The 23488-nt window shown below is 44.6% G+C and overlaps 1 protein-coding gene across 2 annotated transcripts in view; it reads right to left on the bottom strand.

Annotated features, from left to right (window-relative positions):
- Positions 1-23488, bottom strand: part of rassf5 (Ras association domain family member 5) — a 29328-nt gene that overhangs the window by 2708 nt on the left and 3132 nt on the right. Inside the window, exons 2-5 of one of the 2 annotated variants that reach the window (XM_062398636.1) lie at positions 10144-10271; positions 1466-1579; positions 208-541; positions 7-122 (exon numbers count right to left, since the gene is read on the bottom strand). In XM_062398636.1, the coding sequence (XP_062254620.1) occupies positions 7-122; positions 208-541; positions 1466-1579; positions 10144-10271 (692 nt within the window). Of the gene's footprint in view, positions 1-6; positions 123-207; positions 542-1465; positions 1580-6530; positions 7476-10143; positions 10272-23488 lie in introns of those variants that run through there. The other variant, XM_062398644.1, reaches the window with a different exon arrangement.

The following is a 23488-nucleotide window of genomic DNA, read 5'->3' as shown; positions in this document are numbered from 1 at the left end:
TCTCACCTGCACCTCTCCAGTCTCCTTTTCCTTCAGGACAAAGGTGAGCTGCTCTGGTTCAGGCCCGGCAACCAACCTCTGAAGAAGAGGACGCTCACACAGAGTAAGCTTCTGGAAGAGATCTGCACACACAAAGAAAAGAACCACGTTATTCTATAGTGTCGCTTGATATTCGGATTCAGATGAGCAGGGGATCGTTTTCCTCACCCTGTCCGTCGCGGTGCATCTGCCTGTACAATGCGAATTTGCTGGGATTGTCCAGCACCATGAACTTCTTCAGCAAGGCCTGGATGACCTCTCGGGTGGTGGTCTGAGATCTGATGTGGAGCTGCTTCACACAGTCGCTTGGTAGGTAGAAGGATGTTCTCTTTTCAATCTGACCGCAGTCCGTCTCCTCTTGTTCCTCAGACGTCGCTCGATCCCTACCGGCCGTCTGCCGGGGCGCTCCCTCTGAACCCGCCGCCTCCACAGAGGGGACTGTGACTGGTCGACTGAGCCTCAGGTGGACCTTAATGAAACCTGTGAAGGATCCATCTGAAGCCTGGAACACACACACACAGAGAAAGAGGGAGATGGTAAGAGAGGGGAGGCCCGTTTCAGCATTGATATGTGAACTGTAGCAGGTCTGAGAAGAAGTACTGATAATAACTTTAAGAGTTAGATGGAGCCTTTTGAAGTGTCCATGGTCAAGAAACTGAGCCCTAAATTGTGTGCTGCACATAGAAGTGCTGTATGAATGTGCGTGTGAATGGGTGAATGGGACTTGTACTATCAAGTGCTTAGAGAGGTAGATAAGACTGGGAAAGTACAATATAAATACAGACAATTTACCATTTAATACTTTACTGATACTGCAGCCAGCAGATGGTTAGCTATCCTAGCATAAGACTGGAAACTTCTAGCCTGGCTTAACAAATGTTTTCAAAACACATTCATTAAGTGGAATACGAAACCAATGTCTACTTTTATTTGAACCCTGACCCAAACCTGTGATTACTCTTCAGGCACAGACCTGCAGGTGTGCTTACTATGGCACAACACCGGTCTTTAGGCTTAGTTAACCTGCTGCTGCCTCAGGATTCATATTCTCTGCACAGACATGGAAGTGGTATCTACTTGAAAGTAAATGAGTACGTTCCCTGAAATGTAAAACTAGTCCTTCAAAGTAATATACATATTATACAAGCAAGAAATAAATTGTAGTATCTTCAATTGTATATCACAGTGACTTTATGTTTATGACATCGTGCATCTTAAACAGTTATTTCACTGCACTTCACCTAAATTCAAACTCAAACTAATATCTTGCCTTTTTCATCTTTGCAATCACTTATTGTTACCGCAGGCTACGTTATTTACAAGCTAGATTTCCTGTTTCTATTGTATAAAGTAAGAAAGTGAGGAAGCTGTGAAAACCCAGGTTCATTGTTGTTACTAATACACAAACACCAGCTTCAGAACTCACCAGTTTCATGCCATTTTCAGTGACTTGAGCGTTGTACTCTTCTATCCTGGTCCGCACCTCTTCCGCCGACAGCTCTTTCGTCCCTCCCTCCTCTTCCTCCTTCGTCTCAGTCGGCTGTAACATGAGAGAAAGAAGAGAACATGTCAGCACTGAAGGAGCAGAGTTTGAGTAGTATGATGGATTGATTTTGTATACCCAGCAGATGGTGCTACTTCCCCCACCACAAGGGATGTAGCAAACAAATGGTGTTTCTCATGTTGCTCAAGTTAGTGAAGTTTCATCTAAAAACAGCCATCACCTTGAAAACCTTTAATGAAACCATTCTAACTGATTTGCAGGTATACGCTGTGTTATGTTCTATAGAAAACCAGACTATACAGCATCCATGCAGTTTGCTGCACCATGTGGTTCTCAACTACTTGTGACAACACTTTTCCATCCTCCATCTTTGCCTTTCTCAGAATATGAGCCCAGTGCCCTGACTGCAGCTGAGGAGGATTCTTCTTCCCCTTCACAACACTGCAGCTCTGTACGGAGACAGGAAACCCTGTGAATGGAGCTAACCCCACATGCAGCATCATTCAGAATATTGAGAGCGGTGCATCCCTTTCACTGTTACTCACTTCCTGCTGTGAGTAGGAATGAAAGAAAAATTAAAGAGAGTGAGGGAGGCAGCAATGAAATGAGGATGAGTGGGAGGGAGTCAAAGAGTGGGAGGCAGCGGAGGAAACGAGTAAGGGGTAAGGAGTGATGAAAGAGCGGCTGCTGAGCCAGCCTTAGCAACACCGAGTTTGACTAGGTTATTTATAGTACAGTGGGATGCACGGCCGCTATCTCACAATAGCTTTTTTTCTCCTCCGTTCTCCTGTTCGTTTGCATTTTTCTGGGGCAGAGAGAGAGAGAGGGAGAGAGAATGCAGGACAGGGATGCTTCCTGAAGGGGAGTCCTCAGGTTGTGTGATGAAGTCACTCTTTCATTCAACAAAGATGCAGTGTGTGTAAGTCTGTGTGTGCGCGCTGTATGCACTTATGGGTTGTGGCCTTTTGTGGAAATGAACTGCACCGAGCACAAGTGTAGCGGAGTTCACGCAGGTGGACATTCAGCGAAAAGAGGAGACGTACAATATGTAACTTCGGCTGCTTGAGTCTCTCTGTTGAAACGAAAGACAACAAAGACCTTGTGTGCTGACATTTTGATCATGGGATTTGTAGATCTACCTGTGGCGACTCGGCTGCAAATCAAGTTCATAGATCCAAGTGTCAGCCGACTGGTAAACTGGCTGACTGTGTTGTTTGCCCCAGAAGTTGGATGAGGTGGACAAACTCAAGGGTTAAGCAGATATTATCCAAACGAAAAGACGACAAATACAACCCAGCTTGTTACCTTAAATAAAATTGGGGATTTCTCTGGGTTTGAACATTGTTGGAAATCAAGGAATATTACAAATTACATCTTAACGAAAGTACTGGATATCAGAACACGTGTGACTGGTACAATGTTGGGTAGAGAGGGGAACCTTAGGTATTTGATGGAGCTGATTTGTGACTACATTTTCTTCCAGGCATAATCAGCAAAGTGAAAAGAACGCTGCAGGAAATCCTGTGTTTGTATACAAGTTTCTAAATGTATCAGAGGCACTGCCCTCCCTCTCTGCATACCAGGGAGAGTGGTCAGAGGGACAATAGAGCGGGACAATAGTGCAGCTTCCGCCATTTAAAGTTCCACAAAGTCCCGAGAAACTGCCCGGACTGGACCTGGTCATGTCGGAGCCAATGACCGGCCAGGCACAGAAACAGAGAGATTTAAAAACAGGGGAGTTTAAGCTGTTTGCTCTGTGGTGACAACAAGAAAACCCTGATTTATGAAGTGATAAAAATAAAACTCCTTCACATTCCCTCCGGCAGATCATCTGTTCCCATGTTCTCTTTTTACTCATTAGTATTAACTGAGTGAAACAGTAACTATGTGTGAAACCTTATTTAATTTTCTTCAGATATGTCATTACTGCTCCAAATTCACATAGACAATTTTGTTTACTATTTATTTGTAGTGCTCATAAAAGTTCAGAGATCACACTTTATCTTTTTATCATGTTGCTTTACTTCAAAGGACACAGATCTGTAAGTGTAACCACTGCCTGCTTTGTCAATTAACTTTATATATTATATTACAGGTGACAGAGACAGGACCTTGTCACGTTTCCCTTTTTAATGTGACTCAGATGAGATGCAAGGCAGCTTAAATGTGTGAGATATCTAGGGCTGTTACATAAGGGACACACACACACGAATATGCCATGTAGATACAGCCTCAGGGAGACACTGGTAAGTTTTGATGCTCTCACTCTGATGAGATCAGACAGCAGAGGTCATACGACTGCTTGAAATGTCGCTGCAAAGAAATCAGTATTAAAATAATGTGTGTGCGTGTGTGTGTGTGTGTGTTTGGTTGACATCATGATCTCCAGGAAACACTAGACTCTAGGGATCTATTACCACGGGCCTGTAAGTCTGACGACGTAATGATGATGGGCTCTGCCAGAACTGAACTAACAACCAACCAACAATCAAATAATTAAAGCTAAAAGGAATGTGGACAGAATGCAACAATTCTAAATCAACAGGCATAAGACACAAAAACACACACACACACGCTCACACACAGACCCAATACATATGCACATACGCTCATAACGTGTGCAAGCAGGACGCATTCACTGGGTCAAGTGTCGAGAAGGAGAAGCACAATCCAGAACACACACTGATTCTATTTCACAGCTCAGTTCTGAGCCAGCAGTATACACGCAAACACACACATACACACACACAAACTCACACATACACACACACACAGGGGTAAACATTCTCAGACTCTTCGCAAATAAAAGGTAAAGAATATAACTGATGATGAAAAATCAGTAATTTGTTGTGTATTAACTGGTCCCAGTGCTTAATCTAACTACTGGTTACAGTGTTATAATCTAGCTGCCAATCTGATGTGAAGAGGAGTGGAGTTGTACAAGAATAGAAATGATCATTGTAAGTACCAGCACTTCAGAACTGTACAGTTCATAAGTGCTGTAGTGAGTCCTCCTCAATAACAAACAGGTAATAGTGTTTCCTATGTTCCCGAGTGTTCGAGCAAGCAGCCAACATATCTGAAAATGTGTCTTGTAGCTGACAGTGATTTAACTCATTCCTTCTCACTGCATCAAAAAGCAGACCAGAGAAAATTGCACGTACCCTCCTGCTCTACAGTGGCACACTCATGCACGTGCACACACACACAAAGCAGGCTGGCTTATCTGGAGCAAAAGGCTCAGCTCTGGAAATAATTCATAAAGAAAAGAGGATCTAACTTCCCCTTCAACTGTTTTGATGAACGTAGGCATCTCCCTGTGTGTCCGTGGACATGAATGCGGGACAGACTCAATGAACCCTGATGTCTTTCACACAAAGAAAACAGGATAATGTCTCACAGGATGTCACACGCGTTGTTTGCATATCTCTTTTCCATATTCAAAACAGAGGACAGAACAGACATTTTCTGCAGGGCTACAACACAATTACTTTAAGGATGAAGAGCCATCCCCTCCCATGCGCTGAACCTTATAGTGCAGCTTTATTATTTTTCATGGGATATTCCGGTGGCTGTGTGGTGCCAGTGATATCGGTCCCCATCAGCTGGCAGCTTCTGAGCCGGCAGCCCAGACAAACTAACCCCAATACCCTCTAGTCTTAGTGTGACGGCAGTCCTAACACCACACGCTGACAACACAGCTGGTCAATTATTCAGAGATTATGCCTTCCTCGAGTCAGACACCAAAGGCACCGGCAGGACAAGGACAGTAGGAACAGGGCTGATCGGGTTCTGCACGAATGCAAATCTCTTTGTAGTGTGAAGAAGGTCAACCCCAGGCTCTGTGTGCGCATGGAAACACTTTCCTCATTTCCATCTGCCTCGGTCCGTCTTCCACTATAGAAAATCATTGAATCACCTGATTATGCATCGAGACCCATCAACAAACACGCATCGCCCCCCCGCAGAGCCAGCAGCAATGTGCACGCTGCAGATACACAACAGTATATATATACTGTAGTAATGGAATATACAGTAGAGCAAAACGAAATCTCAGGACGTGCAGAGCGGTTGCCAACAAAACCATGAGTTGCTATGGTAACTGGGGGAAATGGTTTGCCACAGTGAAGTAGTTGCTCTGCACACACACAGGTTTGCGCAGCTATCCTTATTAGGACTTTGCACCGACTTCCATCCATTGTGGGCAGCCTAAACAAAACCATATCCCTTACTATAACCATGTAGTTCATGCCTAACCTTAACTCTTACCTAACACCAATTTACAAGTTAGTCCTATCCTTAACCAGGAGCTCAGGAATTAGGTTTTGCCACATTAGGTCCTCATGAGGTCTACTTGTCCTGATAAGGTCAGTGTTTATAGTTTGAACTGACACACACACACACACATACACACACACACACACACACACACACACACACACACACACACACACACACTATCGTTCTCTCTCTCATTCTCTAGTCACTGCTTCGTTTCTACGGAAGCCTCTGCTACGCAGTGAGGACTAGAACCCTTTATGGATCCTGTAGGTTAAAATCATTAGCTTAGCATTTCCGCTACTACACAGCAAACACATGATCTCTGTTGACTTTCCGCCTGAGACCTCGTCAGTCTCCAAACAGCTTTTGCACTGTGAGGCTGAATCTACGCTCGTCGTTCACATGATGAACTTGCTGCCAAAAGGCATCACGGTAGATGCACAGGGCTGACAGGAGGGCAGATCAATGTTACAAAATGCACGGGTGATGGAAACCCCCTTCCTACACAATCACACACAGACCTAGTGGCCTATTTAAGCACGAACTCTACGACTTCCTCTCCACACTTCTGCTTTTCGTCTGTATGCTTTTTGGTATAAATGGCCCCATGGCCCAGCTGAAACATCAACCCTCTGACCCACCTGAATTTTTCTAACTCTTAATATGTAAATTATCAGAGAGTCAGAGTGCGATCCTGATTCTGTACCTTAGGTGCCCGCCTTGGCTTGCGGAAGAACGAGGTCTTGGCTGTGAAGAAAGTGAAGTCTTCGCTCTCATCGTCCAGGCTGCAGTACCCGCTGCTCATGCTGTTACTGCTGGTCATGGAGGGGGTCGGCACTGTATTGACAGTCATGGAGCGGTCCAGGGTTGTACGGCACCCGAGCGGCACGTTGACGGCTTGAGGAAGTGCTGGTTTATCTAGAGAAGGGCCGGGCTGATGCTGACACTCAGCCAAATCAGAGTCTACAAGCATACAACTGTCCTTTGCTCATCCAGAAAAAGTCAGCGCTCCTCTGCTGATGCATCCAGAAAGTTTACGTCCCCCTTGTGACGGCGAGACAGGTGAACCCGGCTCAGATTCTGCGCTGTGCGTGCCACAGGAGAGGGGACCAGGAAATCCGAGAGTGAGCACAGACTTGTCACTTCCTCCTGATGTGTGTGTGTGTGCGTGCTCTCACGCTGTCACACACCATGCAGCAGATGCACCTGGTCATTTGCAGCTACACACTGATACACGGCATGTGAGCATCTCACACACGCACACAGGCACACACGGCCATCATGGAGTCAGTTTACAGGCTGGTTTCAAGTTAACCCAGCTCACCTGAGAGCACCTGTTACACCTGCAAACAAACGCTTATAAAAGCATGCATGCAATACCACATCCTGCTTTGGTCTGGCTCTGTGTCTCTGTGGCACTGCACTGCTGTAGGTTCAGTTCAAGTCCTGGTTGCAGCAGCCGCAGCTCAGTTATGATGGCATTTTTGTGTGTGAGCATCCATTCGTCCCATGAGTCCAGAGGAAGCAGCAGCAGAAGCTCTCTCGGCCACAGCAACAAGACGCTCAGCAGCACCGCTCTACCTCCTCTCTACTCCTCTCTCCGTTGCTTTGGCAATACTCGAGACAGATGCCTCCCACTCAGCCTTGCTCTATTTCTCTCCTCTCCTCTCTCTCCTGCTATGCTCCCTCAGTCGCTTGAAGCCTTGCTCAACCATCTGTGTGTTATCAGCCTGCAAACACCTCCTACTCCTCCTCCCTCCTCCCATCTCTCTCTTTCTGTAAGCGAGTGTACTCTGCAGAGTATGACCACTTCCTCTTACACGAGAGAGAGAGAGAGAGAGAGAGAGAGAGAGAGAGAGAGAGAGAGAGAGAGAGAGGGAGAGAGAGAGAGGTAAGGGTGAGTAAAAGAGAAACGATGCTGACTGAGAGATATAAAGCCTTGCAGCTACTGTTATTCATACATCAGAGCAGCGGTGACAGGAAGCAGCTCAGAGGTTGTGAAAGATGGCTGCATTCTGCTGCAGCATCCAAAGGACTAGATATCATTCACAACCACCACAAACACGTGGCTTTTACACAGTAACACAAACTAATGTGGATGTCAACACTGAAATCCTCAGGGACAATACAGTTACAGTACAGAAAAACCCGGAAGCATCTGCACCACCTCTGCTGAGTTGTTGGTGGAGGGGTTCGCTCACAGCGCTTAAGGTGAGATTCAGAAAATAATGACTGATTGCCATCAGGAATGAGATCCCAGTGACCTCTGACCCCACTCTGACCCCACAATCTGCCCTCTGACTCTGGCAGTGACCCCCTGTCAACAAAGCAGCTAATGCTGCATTCACAGTTGAGATTGATTGTGTGTGCGTGCGTCACTCAGCACATATCTGTTTGTGTGTAATGTGATTTGTAAAGTGTGCTCAGACATGGAGGTACATGCTGCTGGAGAACAGCAGCTTGCAGGGACAGTGTCTCTGTGTTCATCTGATGTCCCCCCGGTAGGAGTCAGACAAAGAGAGATTACCTGCAGCTCTGCTCCTTGCGTCCATCAGTGTAATCACCATGGGAGAGGGCAGCGTGCAGAGGGGGGTGTAGGGGTCAGAGCGCTACACACAAACACACATGCATGCATACTGAACAACCCTTCTGCTGGCTTCAAATCAATGGTGTGGGGCGAGTCTGCTGCATGTGCCTTGTTACTGCAGCAGTGTCTGTGGGACCTGAACGACCCCCACAAACACACAGAGCCGCAGCTATAAAACAGACTGAAGAGCAGAGAGGGGGCCGCAGGACACAAACTGTCAGCTGTCCTCTTGTCTGCAGCACTAGGACTGCACTCTATGGAACAAAACAGGGGTGTGGAGAGAGACAGGCCCTCAGTCTGAGTGTATATACCTCCGATACAAGACATCCTGAACACTCACTTAGTTCTGACTTCCTGCTCATCATCTTACATGGTCATTGAACCGGCTGAGAGGAGCAGTGGTTACGCTGAAGATAACTCATGTGCCATTATTGTGTTCCAGCAGATTTTGTATAATCAAAAAAATGAGGACGCTTTTGGATAAAAAATGACTATGGCGTGAGCGGCTCCTCAGATGTTTGCTGAAATACATTTAGTAAAATTTACACTGTATATCCTCCTCCGCACTTGCTCTAACTCTCACAGTCCACATGAATGTGATCTAAATCAGTGTTATTTGTTCTAGCTCTGTAGATGCGTAGTATTACCTGGCTCATGACCAGAGGTCTAATTTTGTGATATCTGCCTCCTGGCCATAAAGTAGCTGCCAACATTCTTGTGCACACCAGCTGCATATGGACATCCAGTTCTCTCTCGAACACGATATGTGAATTCAAATAGACTTACATATATTGGGTGCAAATCCTTTGCTGGATATCTAGTGGCGTATACAGTGAGTATGAGAGATGGAGTTTTAGATTTTAAGTGATCCAAAATATTAAATTAGCATAGAAAAACATCTGAGAGTATCTGATGGAGGTCCCTATATAGAATACATTAAGATTAAGATGCATTTATTTGCACAGGCACACTCATGCAGGTAGGGAAATTGAACCACTGCTTTTAACCCATCTGTTGCAGGACACACAGAGCAGTGAGCAACCATGTATGGCGCCCGGGGAGCAGATGTTGGGGGAGTAAGGTGCCTTGCTCAGGGGCACTAGACTGGGTAGGGAGAATCCTCTTGGATTTTTGGACAGATCAATCCAGGTTTGTCTTTTTGTTGTTTCTCCGTGGAGTCGAACCAGATACGAACCAGAGACCTTTTCTGCCCATAGTCCAAGTTTCTGCCACTAGTCCACCGCCTCTCCTAAAGTGAGTTTCCTGGAATAGTGATTAATCTAATTAGTTTGCTGAGGCAGTGATGATGTTAGGATCCACTACTGCTTGAATAAATTCTACATGATGGAGAGACTCCAAACAGAGAGATGAGAGAAGAGGCAATGAGAGTAGAGAGCAGGCAGGAGTGAGGGAGTCACACATCAGATGCTGAAGTGACGTATGGGAGAACATTACGTGAACACAAAAAGCAAATGAGCGCATATATTAATATATAAGTAGACAGTCAAGGAGTTGGGACAGGTTGTGGTGAAAGAGGAGGGTGGTTATGTAAAAGTGTAGGCTTGAGGAGACGCTTCAGAATGAACCCTGACATTACCCAACCCTGACTCACATACACCTCTGCACCACAAACACACACACATACATGTTCAATGAAAGTGTTCCAGAAATAACTTAAAGACCCTCATCCCAAATCCTATAATGTTATGTAATTTGCCTTTGAGTTGCTCACCTTGTGCTGAGGGCCTGTGGAGGAGCGGATGCTGCTGGGAGAAGGAGTTTTGTCCCCTTGTCTGTCCCTCTGGTTGCAGTCCAGCTGGACCTGACGCTGACATTCCAGGTGACAGGTGTAGCTGCAGTCTGAGGAAGATGAACACACATGAATCAGAGAGACCAGCACACAGAGTGGAACAGAAGCAGTCACTGGAAAGCTCTGTGGTATCACCTGTTAGAGAGCATAATGATGATCAGTTGATCAAATATGAGCAAACACACAACATGGCCTTTGATCTGTTAACTACCTCCCTCTAGTGGTCATTGCAAGACTCACATCCTCAAGCAATTAGACTGCATAGACAGACTGACAAATCATACCAGTCGACACATGTTTGTGGGTTGAGGGAAATAGATAAAAAAAAAAAAAAGAATTTATTATAATTGTAATAAAGTAAATTACCTGCACACACAAGAAACCTTAATCAAATATTGTTACAAATAAATGAAATACCAGTTTTAACCAAGCAACTTAACCTACATATTAATCCTTCCTAACATCCATTGACCCATCATAAAATAAATATTATATATTACACATTTAATAACAACATATTGTACAAGGAGTAAAGATCATCTTTACTCATCTATAATGAGTGGGTACATTTAAATTAAAGGCCACAAATGTGAAACTGTATATCAGCCCTAAAACTTCCCCAAAAAGATTCACTGGTGTTCTTTAACCTTTAGTTGGCTTGTTTTTGCCTTGTGCACTTCATTGTAGCAGGGGCTTTTCAACTGAGACACGCAGCCTCAAATCTCACTTCTCAGTTGCTGAAGTAATCCTTGAAAAAGAAAAGAGATTTTAAAACCGGATGGGCAGAGAGAGGATTGTAGTTTTGGGGGAATTCTGAGTCAGAGCCTTTTTATGGACCTCAAGAAGGAAAGCTTCTTAAATAAAACCCAGTAGGTGATATGCAATCGGCAAGATTGAATCAAAATCATGAAACCATTTAGTTATTATTCTGTTTAGCTATAAATATTTCACTGTAACCATGGCAACAAGCTGCTTGATGCAAGGTAGAGTCGCGCTGTACTTCAATAAGGTCAGTGAAAGATTATTGTTGATATTTAGCTATAAATTCATGCTTAATATCCAATTGGTTGACAGAAATGAATGCCTCGTCTATTTTACATTGAAAATAGTGAAGACTGATAAGTGAAGTAGGGACAAGGAGGAGTGAGGAGAGAGAGACAGGACAGGGCTGGCAGACAGTAGAGACATGTCCAGAGACATGTTGGGAGAAAGGGTGTGAAGGGGAAGGGCTGCGGTTGTCTCGCTGACAGCAGGGATGTGTCGAGGAAAGAGAGTTCAGATAAGGGATGCGCTGCTCGTGACAGTTTTGGAGGTCACCACGAAAAGAGAGAAGGAAAGGAAACACATAGGGGAAGGGAAGAGAGAAACTCCTATCCTGTCATCACTTTATTCATTCCATCAGAGACTGTGCTTTTACCTCTATTTCACCTATTGAAAATAAATGCCTGACATTTTAAGAAATATGGTATTTTTTGCCAAGAGTTGGATGTGAAGACATGGTTTTAGTCTCTGTGATACCTGGGATGACAGTGTTCATATCCAGGATATTTTAGCTTCCTTCCTTGACAGTGGGAGGAAGTGGAGGTGCGTCGTCCATCTTCATATTCAGTCTATGCTTTGTACAACGAAAGTAAACATAGGAGATCGGACCTACTTTTAAAAACAATGTCCCAACGCAAGACAAGTGGACAAAACCTCCGTAGGGTACCTTTAAACTTCTTCAACCCTTTTTCTCAAATCAGAAATCAGTGATTGTGTTGGGTGGTGGCTTCTTAAAGGTCGCCTTGGCGGCTCAGCCTTTTTGATAATTCGACTGGGCGACAGGAATTGGAAAACTACAGGGAAAATGGGAGTAACGTAGAGGAGGGTAAACCTTTTCTTTTCCTGTTCCACACCCACAGTATGATACACCGCTGTCAGCAACTCGTGGTTCACCTGGGATCCAGATTTCTCCCACACTGATAAGAAACAGGGTTTCTGTGTCACAGAAACTAGGATCAGATGTACCTCCTCGAGATGCAGCATCAGGAATGTGAGTGTTAATGAGCCGATGTGATGGTGGGACCCAGCAGGTCACACCCACTGAGCAACTTATTAGGGCCCCCTTTACACCTTGTCATGTAATCATTCAATCATCCATCCAGTCACCGGAGTGCAATTCATAAAATCATGCAGATGTACTGTAGGTCAGAGCCTCTGTTAGTGTTCACATTAAACATCAGACTGTGACATGAGTGTTGTTGCCTTACGAGCAGGTTTGAGTGATTCTGACTCTGCTGATCTCCTGGGATTTCCCCACAAAACAGTGAAGCGTTGATTAAGAATGGCGCCAAAAAACATCCAGTAAGCAGCAGGTGTGTCCAGACACCTTGAGGGACGTCAGAGGGGAACAGCCAGGTTGGAGGTAACTAAAGCTATGGTAACAAATCTAACAACACTCTGGGAACACGTCGGGCTAAAAGCAACACAATGTAGCTTTTACTGAGCAGCAGCGCCCTCCTCAGCCACACATGATGATACATTCTATAAGGGTCCGTGTCCCAGTGTTTAAGTGGTTTTCATGTAGAAAAAAAAACTAAAACAAACATAATGCAGGAGTTCACTACCACTCAAGAAAGTTAGGCAGAGCAAGAACAGACATTCAGGGTGAGGCGTGGGAATTAAAGCTGCACCATTCTCCCTTTCACACTCAGTGTACCATTAAACAAATGTTTAAAGTTGCTTTAATAATATCAATCACTGTTTAATGTCCCAGCCATCTGAGTATTGTTGCTGACCACGTGGATATTCATCTTCTCTTAGTGGCTTACAGCTCATGATAACTAACTTTGTCTCAAACTGATTTCATGCACATGACAGTGAGCCCAGTGAACTTCAGGGGCTTCCCCAGTCACCAGCCCCGGAGTGAGGTAGAGGAAGGGGAACTTGGCTGTGTGAATGTACAGCTGACGAATCAGCTGATGATGTGAGGCAGTCATGTCAACATGGAGCGTGGAATATTAAAAGACAGTTTCCAACATCTTGTGCAATCCATAGAGCAAAAGGAGGAACTGCTCAGTGATGGTTTGGGTTTTCCTTATAAAGATCCTGGTCAGTTTGAGCAGGCTGACAGTTACAATCACAAAGAATTGCCAGGGGAAGAATTAAAGAGAAAATAAAAGAGGAAGCCACCGCAAAATAACACAGTTTTTTGTGTGATAGTGGTTTGGATCAGAGACAAGTCTTGTCTTGAAATGTCAGTCCCCGCAGGGCTTCCCTTTTGCTCTGCTGTGGAAAGTCCTGTTATACCCACGGTCATATAGGGAAGTTGCTTGAATTTGAAAGTGCTGATCAGGTCCACTTCTTTGAACCAAAGAACATTTCTTATTAGGAAAGCCCCCAAAAGTGTATACTCCACATGCATGTAGATATTTTTAGAAGTGCTTTCTTTCCTTCCGGCTTCTGATTCTTTATTAGACTGGAAAATACCTTTTACTGCGTATATGATTTCTTTCGGTTCTTCCTGGGAATGTGCTTGAGTCCCTGTGACAGTCCCTTAGTCTGTTTTTAGGTTCTAGGGCAGAGTCTTTTTGATGAGCTTGGTTGGAAGCTCTTGGGCCCTGTGCTCCGATCCTATAAGAAATGCTCTTTTCTGGACGGCACACTCTCTCACAGCTTCACAGCGCATTTTCTTATTTTGGGTTTATTCATCCAACGTCTCCCTCTCACTTGAATCATGGTGCCTCACTCATACACACAATTTCCATAGAATCTTTAGTTCAGTCTGCTGTTAATGATTCTATCCATTCATTATCCATCCAGCTTATCCTTCTGAGGGTCGAGGGTGGAGCTGGAGCCCATTCCGTCTGACATTGGGCGGTGGTGGGGAACAGCCTGTACATGTCAAAGGCCAATATACAGACCACTCACTTACACGTCCTACGGCCAATTTAGAGACTCCACTTAACCTAACCCTCTTAATTATTCCACTTTATTTTAAATATACAACTTGCCATTTGCCTTCATCCTTCCGTCTACTCTAGGTTTGGTCATAGCTGGAGAGCCAGGTCACAACAGTCACACACAATTTTCACACAGAATTTCTCACTTCTCTAATATTATACATATTTAAAACAATTCTACACGCAACATGTCATCATATTCTTTATAAAAGCCATTTACTGAGGAGGTTCCTTTTATCTTAGGTTGACTGTTAGTTAGAAGGATTACGCAACAGGACGGATTTCCACGAAACGGGAAATATTAGACATTAAGGATTTCTACAGAAATAGTGAAGGGATCTAGAAGAATAAATCAGTCGAGCTTAGGGAACTGATATGTATGAGGTGAGAAAGTAGTTGCTTTTTTTGATGATTTTCTTAATGGGGCTTTTGGTAGTTGTGTGTACACATATGAGATCCATTCCAGTATTATCATGAGTCTGAATTATATGTTTTAAAACTGCTATTTCCAGTGGGCTACTGTGCTCCTGCTAAAAATGCAATATGAGTGTGGTGTTTATAAATAAGCATGGAGCCCTCCTTGAAGGGAACATCAAAGAGATGATGTATTAATGTTGAGCCATAAACACTCATCAGGGTCTGTTGCTCTGCAATGAGCCCTAATGTCTAGTGTGTGCCTGTGTGTGTTGTCTCAACAGGAGAAGAGCTGTTGTGTTTTGTATTATCATGGTAGACCGGCCTCGGTGGCTCCTTCACGGTAGAAGATTTGTACACACACACCCCCTTTGTCTCTCTTCCCATCATTCCAGTAAGACTGCTTTTCAGCTGACACTGCCTCCAGACAGAGCTGGACGATGATGCAGGGAGATAGACATGGAGGCAGAGGACGCACTGTGACTCTCCACCATCGCAGTGGAAAGAGGTGGAGGGAGCTTGGAAGTACGGTCTGTGAAGATCTATAAGTAGTGACTGTGTTAAATTCCCCTGCTGGACTTTGGTCGATAACACCGTCTGCGAGGGGAAGACAGGAAAGGAGGCACTTCGATTACAGCGTGAAGATTTTCCACGGTCATTTTTCCCGTCTCTATCTCCTGAAATCACTGTCTTTTGTTCCCTTCCATCTCTGTCATGCCTGGAAGGCCAAAGCAGACAGAAAAATGTCCCGTTGCAGCTTTATCTACTGTAACCTGAGATGTGTGTGTGTGTATGTGTGTGTGTGCAACTCAAACTAGTTAAACTGCTGTGTGTGTTTGTGCAAGACAGAAAGAGACAGGAATTGGACGATAGGGGATGTGGGTGGTTGTTTTTCTTTTCTGTGAGACAGTGGGTGTGAGACAGATTAGCAGTGTTCCTCGGGTCATGGAGGGTGTCTCTATGGCACCAGCCATAGAGACATAGTTAGGAGACAGAGGGACCTAGGGACATATTGTGTTTTCTCCTTGTCTGTGTGAGACGGGAGGAGGGGGTGAAGAGGGGATAGGCAGCTATAATGTTGGGCCGATGATATTAACACGGTCACTAATGAACCTAAAGGGGGCTCTGGGGGTCTTATAAAGGAGTTAAGAGCAGCTTTAGGGTCTTCGGAGAGGGTTAAGCAGTCTGATCCCATCATAGCTCATTTGGAGCAGCATGTTCTCTTACTAAGTAGCACACAAACACACTCACACAGACCATCACCATGCTCCTTCACTCACACACAAACGTAATGAACTCAAATCTCCCCTAAGTTAAGTAGAATCTGAGCCCTCATCTTGACATCTGTGTGTTTTTTTGTGAACATTAAGTTCATATTGGATACCGACAGTGTTCATCTTCATCACCTCTCCTCCTCTCTGTCTGCACCTCCATCTGTGCCGCTGAAGATGCTCCCTGCCTTTACTGAACAAACAAGACAAGAGCTGCGCTGTCATTTATTTTTCTAAAGGCTTATTCTTTCCAGTGAGCTGCAGATGGTGCAGATGGAAGTTTTAAGGGGTATTTCTTTATTTCTTGACTGTGTTTTTTTAGTTGATGATAATGTCATCACTGGGTTTCAGTGGCTTGGGATTAAAATGTCAGACAGATGCTCTAACTGTGTGGGTTATAAAATTAGCCTTAGGAGAACCTCTTGGGATTAATCAGATGATAAAGAACGCATTGTTCTTGTGATTACGTCACCCCTGACAGGTCAGTTCTTCTAAACCTCCATTGACAGACAAAGTAGATCTGTATCTTTGTTGTACAAATATCTTTACCATTTAACAGCAGCGATCGTTTCCCCCACTCTGTTGATACATCCCAACTGCTCGACCATCTGTGCAGATGGAGCAGGCGATACATCTGAAGTCAATTTCTAACTAGTAAAGAAAACATTATTCTGACATTAACACAACGATGTAGTTAATGTAGGTCAAATCAAATAAAATTATCAAAATCATTTGAGACAAAAGTCTACACTAAATGTCCACTTACAATATTTTTAAAGATATTTCAGGCAGGTCTCTTGGCCTTAAATTAATGTATTAACTATGGTTATAATCTCCCTTCATTTTAAAATCACCTTTTATCATGTAACCAAAATGTTTTACTTTAGACTATTGGCAACTGAACCATCTCTATGACAATCAAAGTTAATAAAGTAGTAATACAAGGCCAGGATCAAAGCAGCAGAGATATCCTGACTTTGGTCCCTAATATAAGTTAAAAAAATAAAATAAAATCATACATTTCCATAGTGCAACCAACAGCATCACATTTTCCACTGGTCAATTGATCACATCTTTCAAATTCCAAGTTATGCAACACTGGTGTAGAATAATTATTTTTTATTTCACTTTCATTTCTTTCTCTACACAGTTTATTTATGCACCCACATCAAGTTCCTGCTTTTCTACATGATATCAAGCTCTGCATGTGTAGAGACAAACTGTTCTACATTAACAGATACCTGTGTAAAACTCTGGATCTACTTTCCCGGCATGATAGCCTTTGAAAAAGCTTTCTTACTTATGTGTGAATTAAATCTACCAGAACCCCTCCGGTGCAGACAGAGATATCCCATTACCAGAGGTGTTGAGGGGACTGGCCAAATGGGTTGCGGGGAGATTGGCACACATTGTATTGAAAATCGACCTGTCCAGGACTTCCTGAATTGTATCCACCTTTTGTTGGTGTTTGTTTGTTGATAAGCCAAAACTTTGTATGTTGATATAAAACTTTAACTCTGTATGGTTACCATCAAACAGAACTGCCTTGTAGTCTATCTCCCAGAGGCGGGATGAAAGGGGCCCTTTCCCGTCAGTAGACTGTTTTTAATCGTACTAACAATGACAATAAATGTGACAATTTGATGCGATAGAGCTGACAGTAAACAAGGAATGACTTAAATGTGGACCTTACTGAATCAGGAACTGTACATGGTTGTAGGCCCCTCATTGGTTATTGTTGCCCCATTATGGCCCCCAGTATAGAAGAATTCTAGAACCACCACCGCGGTTTCTCAACCGTTCACTGAATAAAACTGAAAACTGAACCAGTCACAGACTTGGATCTGAAAGAATTGTATTCCTCTAGACAGGCCTTTGGTTATAATTAATCTTAATGAGACGACCGTGGGTTACTTTCTCAGAAGTTTCCCCCAGAGCAATGGACTTTCATCACTGACTGTGTTGTACTCCTCAATCCCCCTAATGAAGATAAGGGTTTATAGACTTTTATATACAAAACTGGGGAATTGGGCCATTAAATTGGTCTTCAAAATACAACTCCCCTCCACTTTACATGCAGTAACAAGGAAACACAGTCCGACCATGGTATTAACAACTATCAGAAGCATCTTAAAAGAAATATGCACTTGTGCGTCAATAACAACAGTTTAGTCTTGACCCTCAACAAGCACAACTTCTGAACAAATCCCTTAAACCACATCTGAGCGGCTGCACAATCAACAGCCACCGAGATTTTATATTCTCAGTAGTTCGAGCGTTTGAGAGGAATTTTCATTTTCAGCCTCATCACGATCATGTCGTACTTTCTCGGAGGATAAATATAGATCAAAGATGCAACAGAGGAGGAACTGAGGAATCTGGTTTGGGCTGGTTCATTCTTAAAAGGATTAGCTGGGTTCCCTTAAGAGGGAACACCGTCTATAAATACACATTCAATCTGTCTGCAGGAGCTGCTGCTGCTGTTTGATGGAACAGCATGATGTCACTCAGGTAAAGTGGTGACCTCCTGATGAGCAACTCACCTGACTCATGTTTGGTCAGGGTGTTATCAAGTTTACCCAGGAGGGAACGTACACACACACAGAGACACACACACACACACACAGACACACACAGACACAAAAGAGCTGCAGTAAACATCTTTTTTTATTCAGCTGTCACTCTCTTGTTGTAAATGGATCAATACTTCTGCAGCACCCAGCCATCTTGCTCCCTGCCTCACTTCATGCATCACGGCCGCACTTTTGTGCCAATGTTACGTTATGTAAAACTGAATCAAAGACTGCATTAGCCTGTCATCTGCTAGGAGAAAAGGTGGGGAATAAAAATCGATGCCATGATGCCTCCAGCAGCCTTACTCTTAGCTCAAATTCCTGCTACAAATATGAAAGTCAATATCATAATCCACTTACATAGGATTTTCTCAGCAGATTAATAATGTGTAGCGTTTCTGTGTTTGTCTGTGTGTGTGGAGGGGAAACAGAGACATCTGTCTGAAGCAGGAATACGCTTATAGATTCCGCAGCTTTCATCTGACCTTTTTACTGGACTATTCCATCGTTTACAAGCTGCAGCCTCTGTCCTCGCTGTTAACACATGGTCTTACACACATCCACGCTGCGTGCTGTTACACAAAAGCCAGGCGGATGGATCAGCTGATATGAGGGGGTATAGACAAAGAGTGACAGATAGAACAACACGCACTACCCAAATATTTTGGCCCACAGCCGCCCCCTTTGAGGCCAGCCCGGCTCAACCTGTCTACTCATCATCTTTCCCTTTTTATCCCAACAAACTGTCCCACCACACGTCAACCACCAAAATGATCAGGAATCCATGTACAACTTCTCAGACTCATTCTCCTGCTTTATCAACTGGTTTATACACCCTTCTCCGCTCCATACCTGAGGTGGCGAGCAGAGATCCATTAGAGGATGATCGACGGAGGATCCGCAGGCTGTCACTCCATGAGCGAGACTTGGGCAGCCTCTTCAGGAGCCGCCCGAGCCGCCGCGAGACCTGTCCAAAGCAGGCGCTGCCGGCCTCCCCTTCCGGATCGCCCCTGACCTCCTCCAGATGCAGGGACACCTGGCCGAGGAATGTCCTGCTCACCCTGACGCCTTCAACTCCCCCGGACCCGACCCCGAGGCCTGCCTCCCCCTTCACCTCCTCCCGCCCCTCGACGAGAGGGGCTATCTGTGCCATGGATGGAGCATGGTGGCACCATCCGGCAGGCACTGTCCCGTGTGCGTAACCCTCGCTGGCTCTCCTCTGCTGGCCCCAGCGACCCCTGTCTTTCTGAGGACTGCCCCAGCGCCACCCCCCCCAGTTCCCCCCTCGGCCATCCCAGCGAAGCCACTCGGCCACCGGTGCCACGCTCCGGATAAACAGCCCCCTCTCCACTCGCTCGGCCACCCCTCCACCTGTACTCCTCGCACGTTCCTTAATGCTCGCACCTCTCCACTCACTTCACACTGTCCTCCTTTGCTCTGCACCTGACCGATCGTCCTCACACTTCAGCATGCAGACATGAGCCCAGATTCGATGCCGTCCTATACTTGAGCCTACTCTCCTCCTCTCTGTTATCAATGCGCCCTCATCCTCTCTCGTTCTCGCTCCCCCCTCCTACTGCAGCACCCACACTCTCTGCAGCAACACACACTCAGCTTAAAGAGACACAGACCCCTCCGAAAACGACCACAACCCTGGCTCCTCTGTTCTCCTCTCTTTCCAGCAACAGGAGCAATGGATCCTTCTCATTCACTCAGTGGTTGACTGTGCACTTGTCATGCGGGAGCTGAGGACAAGGTGGGATCTCCATACAACAGAGCACAAGTGTCACAGATCACTGCAGCGCTGGATAGCGACACTGCCTCCTCTCTCTTCTTCCCCCTTTTCTGTCTCCTCTGCGTGAAACCCCACAGCCTGGTTGAGCGGGAAGTGAGTAAGTCTGTCTAGCCCCACAGACGTGACATATCCCGTCAGTGTGAAGGGCATGCACCACCTCAAAAGTGTGTGTCATCTTGATGCTTGTATGTGTGGGCTGAGGTGATGCGCAGTCCGTCGGTTATTGATGTGCACTGTGAGAGAGTGGGAGATAGCGAGAGCTACTGGGAGTTCTCCACCTGGCCTACTTCAATTAAAGAGCACAAGGAAGTGGTTCACTCACAATGACATAATCACAAGCGATGACAGGTTTGCTTTGATGTCACCCCTTTCCCTTCTTGAGTGCCTGTTGTGTTGATTTAGTATGATGTCATATTTGGGTTACTTTTGCAGAATTGTTTGACTAACATGTGCTTGAGAATGTCTTTGTCCTGTCCTCTCTGCCCTAACCACCTCTTCCTCTGCAGTCCTATTATCACTATCCACCAAGGGCGACCTAAATATAGCCTGCTTGAAACTCCCCACTGCTCCGCTGTACATACAGCAGTGACGATGTACTTCGAGGAGAGCACACAACACTGTGTGTTTAAGCAAATATGAAATAACCTAATCTCCATGTTGTGTCTCGTCACTTATTGTTTATGAAGCTCAAGTAATGATTAACAGTCTGAGTGGGGAAAAAGCTTTAAGATAAAATAATTCAATCATAGAACACGTACCTTCACCCAACAGGCCCCTTAAATTCAACCAGGCTGCACCAAACAGCAAACACTCACAAATGTCAGTCCCCTTAATAGAACCGATTTCTTTCATCAAGATCCACGATTCATTGACCGGGAAATTTGCTTCAAAGCGCTTGTTTTGCAATGTTAATGAAAGGGATTAAAACAATTCCTTGACCTGCCCCCTGATCTAATGTAGATCCAAACCAAAATTGAATGGGTTCTTCAAACAAATACTACAACGTTCAGAAAATCTTTCCAATAAACCAGCAGTTTGTGTGAAATCTTTCTAATAAACAAATGTACAAACAAACCAACAAACAAATGGATAGTGCTGAAAACAATGGCCTTGTCCTATCATTATTAAAGAGTGTGGTCTTTCAGTTTGGTGGCAGTACACCTTGATTCCGGTACATGTTCAGATTTTGTGATGCTTTCACTCAAAACCCTGTTCAACTCTTGATAGCCTCTTCTTGTGTTTAGATTTGCGATGGTTCTGCTCATATTGTGCGCTTGCAGGCAGATACTTTGTAGCTTGGACAGATTTCCTGTGCTCCAGCTTCAGCTCTTCTCCCTGTGCTCATTCTGCTTCTGTGCATCTGTTCTCAGATATCTACTCTGCAATGGATTTTTTTTTTTTTACAATATATCTGAAGACACACACTTTGGGCTGTTTGAGTAGATTGCAGGGTTTAAATGTAAAAACATTTGTGAACCTGAAATCAATAAGTCCTGCACTCAACCTGAAACCCCCCCTAATAACAAATAACGTCCTAGGTGGAGCTAATAGCTTAACCGGTTCTTAAAAAAAAACTTGGTATAACAGAAGTGTGACATGGTTAAACATGTGTTCCAATAACGAACTCTGTGTTTTCAAAGGAAGACATATGAGCTTTAAAGGAATGTTTTGGCTCAAGACAAGCAAAAACTATATTCATCGCAGGTCTGGCAGAGCAGCAGCCGTGCTATGCCCGGACAAGAAGGTTATGAGCCATTTAACACAAGTCTTTTCCCGTGTTTTCTTCTTTCCTCCACTGTGAATGCAGCTTTGAGAAGACCAATCAGGAACCGATGCTAAAAAGCTCCCAAGACAAGGCCCGTACTGTGTTCATGAGCAGGAGAGGTAAATGAACGAGGGGATGGAGTTCAAGAGGAAAAAAAAAACATCCCTTAGAGAGCGATCAGGAATGCCATGGGGCATAAAGACCACACTGGGGGTGTGTGTGTGTGTGTGTCTGTGTGTTTGTTTGTGTGTGTGCGTGGGTCTTCCTGGCAGAGTGTGTCTCCCTGTCTCTACAGTGACCAGAACATGACCCCACACATGCTGCTACTTCATTATAGGTACACTTTGACAACAAGGATTTATACTAAGCTTGCAAATATTTCAGCAGACATACCCTTAGCATGGCTTTATCAACTTCTGAGACCTACGTGAGCTAACGTTGCTAACCAGCTCATTGTTTTGAAACGAGGAGCTCTGATCTCCAGGCTGTTCACCTTCTCACACAGAGCTTTGACACAGGGAGCAGAGACATGCAGGCCTGTTTACCAATAAACCAAAGTACAGAGCGACTGTGAGGAGGGAACAAATTCCTTCAAACATGGCAACTTCGAACAAAGCCAGGGGGAGGGTTAAGTGTTACTCCAATGGGTTTTATGTCTACTATGCACATACTAACCTGTGTATATACAGTTACATGTAAGTGTCATCCTTTTCCTGCCAGAAGTGAGAAACCACCTAAATATAACAGCCTGGTTCCCTGAAAGCTTTAATTAAATATTAATCTGATGTCTGACTCCGTCTGCCTGTCTGCAATCCCGACCTCTCCATCCCTGAGGCTTAATCCCAGACAGGACACACCCGGAGCTGGGATTAAAGAGGCTGCCAATCCCCTCCCTCATCCCCAGCACGATGTGAAGAGATGACAGATCAAATCACGAGAAGAATGATAAACAACAATCACTGCACAGACGTATACTACCGTGACACACCTCCATGTGCAGTCTTGTATTGTTTATATCATTATATATTTAGAAAAGATCAATTCAATTATTTCTACTATATTATCACATTATATTCTTCTGTATTTATCTGAATAGGTTTTCCTGTACAGAACTCAGATATGTCCGCACTGTCACACAAAGATGTAATAAAACATCTCCACTAGCTCAAACTAGACCGTGCAGTTGCAATTGTGGGAAGTCACCGATACACCCGCTTGACCAATGTGAATCCCTCTCAGCTGTCAATCATGACGTTTCAACGCGCTTTTTATCGCATCAAAAAACGTAAACATACATCAGTTTGATAAGAAGGACCTAAACTGAGAAAGAACTTATATAACATGCACTTTCACCTTTTAGTTTGGTCCATGTTACATCCACTAACATGGAGGGGGTGGGATTTATGACACGATTTACGATACAGATGCTTTAGCTTCACTTTGGGGAGCTGTCATGATGTGTCAGTCATCCTTACATACAGTCTATGTCATATAACATGTTGTCGTAT

The sequence above is a fragment of the Platichthys flesus genome, chromosome 2, assembly GCF_949316205.1.
Source record: "Platichthys flesus chromosome 2, fPlaFle2.1, whole genome shotgun sequence".
Lineage (NCBI taxonomy): Eukaryota > Metazoa > Chordata > Actinopteri > Pleuronectiformes > Pleuronectidae > Platichthys > Platichthys flesus.
Note: the sequence above shows the minus strand (reverse complement) of the source record. Positions and strands in the feature narration are given on the sequence as shown.